Here is a 5,411-nt window from a genome sequence, read left to right as displayed (position 1 = left end):
TGAGAGACGCTTTCAATCATTCACCACTGAGTATGTTAGATGAAAGCATGTTACTATTTCCTTTATTATGCTGAGATGAAGTCCTTCATCGCTTGACTTGTGAATTTTTGTCATGATTGGATGTTGAATTTGTCAAATGCTTTTTGTGCATTTATTGAGAGGATTATGTGATTTTTACATTTCATTCTATTAAAGCAGTGTATCACATTGATTGATCGACCCATTCTTGCATCTCAAGAATGAACCCTACCAGATCATGGTGTATGATCCTTTCTATGTGCTGCTGAATTTTATTTGCTAGTATTTTGTTGAGAGTTTAAAAATCTCCATTTATCAAGGGTAATGACCTGCGATTTTATTTTCTTGTAATTTCCCTATCTCACTTTGGTATCAAAGGTATATTGGCTTTGCAAAATGAGTTTGGAAATGGTATTTTCTCTTTAACTTTTTGGAAGACTTTGGAAATGATTGGAATTAATTCTTCTGTAAATGTTTGATAGAATTCACCATGAAGTTTTCTGGTCCTGGGCTTTTTTTGCTGGGAGGTTTTTAATTACTCATTCAATCTCCTTAGTCATTATTGGCCTGTTTAGTCTTTCTGTTTCTCTTTGATTCAGTTTTCCTAAGTTGTATATTTCTAGAAATTTATCTATTTTTTCCAGGTTGTCCAATTTGGCAGGAAAACCAGAGACCAAGAGGAGCTCTCTTGTCGTGACATTGAACCAGTAGTGGGGAAGGGCAAGGCTGTCAGGGAGGAACTTCTCTACTCCCCTAATGTGGTCCTTCTTGGTCAGTGTGGTCCAGAGAGGTGGTTCACATTCATCTCTGTGTTTTAGGATTTTCACACTGGTATCCTTCCTATGAATAGTTGCTAGTTCCTTTTTAAGTGAGGGGAACTGAAATTAGGAATGATCTATACTGCCATCTGGATTATAACACTCAGAACTAAGACTCTGAAGTCTGAACCCTTAACCAAAGTTCTATGCTCTTTCCTAAGAAGAAAAATATCATAAAAACAGACCAATAAAGGGGGCCAGTAGTGAGTTGTACTAGCTTATTTTTGAAATATTTTACATGATGGCCTCCCTAAGAACACTTACTACATAACTTAATTGGGCATACCTGCTGTATCTTGCCAACAAGTCAAGATTACATATCATGATATACTTCTCTAGGCCATTTAGAAGCCACTGTAGTAGATATATTTGTAAAAAGATTGAGAGGTTATTATAAATGGAGTAACTTTCCTATGGATAAAAGAAGAAAATATAAAAAAATCTCTCTAGATGATCATCTAGGAGAAGAGCTGCTTCAAATTTGTCATGAAATGGTATCACTTGTGCTATATCATTATAAAGCAACAGTTTTACATTATTAGAGGTCTTTGAAAAACCCAGCATTTTAATCAATGATCTCTTCCTTATATATAATAATCACAAGATTTCTATTGCTTTTTATTTATTTTTTTTAATTTTTTTTCCATTTATTTTTATTAGTTGGAGGCTAATTACTTTACAGCATTGCAGTGGTTTTTGTCATACATTGAATTAGCCATGGATTACATGTATTCCCCATCCCGGTCCCCCCTCCCACCTCCCTCTCCACCCCATCCCTCTGGGTCTTCCCAGTGCACCAGGCCTGAGCATTTGTTTCATGCATCCAACCTGGGCTGGTGATCTGTTTCACCCTAGATATACATGTTTCGATGCTGTTCTCTTGAAACATCCCACCCCCGCGTTCTCCCGTAGAGTCCACAAGTCTGTTCTATACATCTGAGTCTCTTTTTCTTTTTTTACATATAGGGTTATCGTTACCATCTTTCTAAATTCCATATATATGTGTTAGTATACTGTAATGGTCTTTATCTTTCTGGCTTACTTCACTCTGTATAATGGGCTCCAGTTTCACCCATCTCATTAGAACTGATTCAAATGAATTCTTTTTAACGGCTGAGTAATATTCCATGGTGTATATGTACCACAGCTTCCTCATCCATTCATCTGCTGATGGGCATCTAGGTTGCTTCCATTTTCTGGCAATTATAAACAGTGCTGCGATGAACATTGGGGTGCACGTGTCTCTTTCGGATCTGGTTTCCTCAGTGTGTATGCCTAGAAGTGGTATTGCTGGGTCATATGGCAGTTCTATTTCCAGCTTTTTAAGAAATCTCCACACTGTTTTCCATAGCGGCTGTACTAGTTTGCATTCCCACCAACAGTGTAAGAGGGTTCCCTTTTCTCCACACCCTCTCCAGCATTTATTGCTTGTAGACTTTTGGATAGCAGCCATCCTGACTGGCGTATAATGGTACCTCATTGTAGTTTTGATTTGCATTTCTCTGATAATAAGTGATGTTGAGCATCTTTTCATGTGTTTTTTTGCCATGTGTATGTCTTCCTTGGAGAAATGTCTGTTTAGATCTTTGGCCCATTTTTTGATTGGGTCATTTATTTTTCTGGAGTTAAGCTGGAGGAGTTGCTTGTATATTTTTGAAATTAATCCTTTGTCTGTTGCTTCGTTTGCTATTATTTTCTCCCAATCTGAGGGCTGTCTTTTCACCTTGCTTATAGTTTCCTTTGTTGTACAAAAGCTTTTAAGTTTCATTAGGTCCCATTTGTTTATTTTTGCTTTTTTTCTAAAATTCTGGGATGTGGGTCATAGAGGACCCTGCTGTGATTTATGTCAGAGAGTGTTTTGCCTATGTTCTCCTCTAGGAGTTTTATAGTTTCTGGTCTTATGTTTAGATCTTTAATCCATTTTGAGTTTCTTTTTGTGTATGGTGTTAGAAAGTGTTCTAGTTTCATTCTTTTACAGGTGGTTGACCAGTTTTCCCAGCACCACTTGTTAAAGAGGTTGTCTTTTTTCCATTGTATATCCTTCCCTCCTTTGTCGAAGATAAGGTGACCATAGGTTCGTGGATTTATCTCTGGGTTTTCTATTCTGTTCCATTGATCTATATTTCTGTCTTTGTGCCAGTACCATACTGTCTTGATGACTGTGGCTTTGTAGTATAATCTGAAGTCAGGCAGGTTGATTCCTCCAGTTCCATTCTTCTTTCTCAAGGTTAATTTGGTTATTCGAGGTTTCTTGTATTTACATACAAATTGTGAAATTATTTGTTCTAGTTCTGTGAAAAATACCGTTGGTAGTTTGATAGGGATTGCATTGAATCTATAGATTGCTTTGGGTAGTATAGCCATTTTGACAATATTGATTCTTCCAATCCATGAACACGGTATATTTCTCCATCTGTTTGTGTCCTCTTTGATTTCTTTCATCAGTGTTTTATAGTTTTCTATGTATAGGTCTTTTGTTTCTTTAGGTAGATATACTCCTAAGTATTTTATTCTGTTTCTTGCAATGGTGAATTCTATTGCTTTTTAAAAAAGTTTTCAACTTTTAAAATATATCTTTTAATTATCATGAGACCTCATGAAATAACTGAGAACCTGAAACACTGAGGAGGCACTTCCTGACAATTCAAGATGAAAAGCTGAGATCTTTTCTCTAGGGCAGTGGAGCATTTCCTTTTGTCCAGTGCTCAATGGAAGAAAGACATTGCATATATGAAGAACTGTGATGATATCATGTCACCTGAGCCAGCGATGCATTCTCTTGTCTCTTTTCTGATTTTAGGAGTAGAAAGCCAATGATTGGGGGAGGAAATATTACAAAGATCACGCATTTTATCCTCTTGGGATTCTCAGATTTTCCCAGAATCATTGCCGTACTTTTTGCTGTATTCCTCGTGATATACATTTTGACCCTGACGTGGAACCTGTCCCTCCTCATCTTAATAAGAATGGATTCCCACCTCCACACCCCCATGTACTTCTTCCTCAGTAAACTGTCCTTCATAGATATCTGCTATGTGACCTCCACAGCCCCTAAGATGCTCTACGACTTCTTTCAGGAGCGGAAAATGATCACCTACGTGGGTTGTGTTGTTCAGTACTTTGTATTTTCCACCATGGGGCTGAGTGAGTCTTGCCTCATGACCGCCATGGCTTATGACCGATATGTTGCCATTTGTAACCCACTCCTCTATTCCTCAATCATGTCGCCCGCTCTCTGCGGTCGGATGGTGCTGGGATCCTACTTGGCTGGACTGTCTGGTTCTATGTCCCAATTGTGTGCCATGCTCCAGCTCCACTTCTGTGGGCCTAATGTCATCAACCACTTCTTCTGTGACATGCCCCAGCTGTTAGTTCTGTCCTGCACTGACACTTTTTTTGCACAACTCTTGACTGCCATATTAACAGTGATCTTTGGGATAATAAATGCCTTAGTTATCATGATATCCTATGTCTACATTGTCATCTCCATCATGAAGATCACGACAGCAAGTGGCAGGTCCAAGGCTTTCAACACCTGTGCTTCCCACCTGACAGCAGTCACTCTCTTCTATACCTCCAGTAGCTTTGTCTATTTGAGTTCCACCTCTGGTGGTTCCTCCAGCTTTGACAGATTTGCATCGGTCTTCTACACGGTGATGATTCCCATGTTGAATCCTTTGATTTACAGTTTGAGGAACAAAGAAATCAAAGATGCCTTGAAAAGATTGCAAATGAAGAGAGGGTGTTGCTGAGGTCACAGGTTGAGATTTCTGATGGATTTGTCTTGTTAGAATGACCTACCTTAACCCTTGATAATATTTATATGGATGGACAGAAACAAAGTTCATTCTGCCTTTCACAAGACTTAATTTGTCCCAGATAATATGCCAAAATGGACCACAAACTGAATCAAACTACACAAGCACAATATCTTTAAGTCCTAGAGACCCATTGTTTTTATCCGCCATGTGGAGTGGCCTCATCATTTATTAATCTATTAACAATTATTCGGCTCTGGGATTTGGTGATGGACAGGGAGGCCTGGCGTGCTGCGGTTCATGGGGTTGCAAAGAGCTGGACACAACTGAGTGACTGAACTGAACTGAATTATTTGTGAAACATGAAGATTTAGAACCTGTTGCTTCTTTTCTGCTTCTGACAGGCTTCTGACCCTAAAGGAGAGATACCCCTGACAGAGGCCCTAGGAGTGTGTAAACCTTGTCCCTCAGATATTCTGAAGCAGCATAATCCAGACATGGTGGTCATGATGTCCATTCTTTGTTTCTGGCTGGAATGAGAACAAACACACAGAGAGAATATGTCTTTGGACAGAAACAAGGTATACAGTTGGCCTAGTTGTGCCTTCCCAGAAGAAGAGTCCAATACAGCTAACGTTTGAGTAACACCTCTTTCAGTGCTTATTTCCTAATAAGTTACTGATCACATTCTAGTCCCACAGTTATAGTCTAAATAGGAGGACATGATTTGAGCAATAAAGAGAGGTGGAATGCAGCGTGTGGCCCCTGCAGAGCTGTTAACTTAGAATTCTGATGATGCAACACTTTGCATCTAGTG

At 39.0% G+C, this 5,411-nt stretch overlaps 1 protein-coding gene across 1 annotated transcript; it reads left to right on the top strand.

Moving 5' to 3' along the window:
* Positions 1-3,649: 3,649 nt before the first annotated feature.
* On the top strand, positions 3,650-4,588 carry LOC110149308 (olfactory receptor 5AN1-like). Its single transcript, XM_020911690.2, has one exon. The coding sequence runs from the start codon at positions 3,650-3,652 to the stop codon at positions 4,586-4,588; it is 939 nt and encodes a 312-aa protein (XP_020767349.2).
* Positions 4,589-5,411: the final 823 nt, after the last annotated feature.

Source organism: Odocoileus virginianus, chromosome 10, assembly GCF_023699985.2.
Source record: "Odocoileus virginianus isolate 20LAN1187 ecotype Illinois chromosome 10, Ovbor_1.2, whole genome shotgun sequence".
Lineage (NCBI taxonomy): Eukaryota > Metazoa > Chordata > Mammalia > Artiodactyla > Cervidae > Odocoileus > Odocoileus virginianus.
The sequence above is the reverse complement of the archived record's forward strand: the minus strand, read 5'-3'. Positions and strand labels throughout refer to the sequence as shown.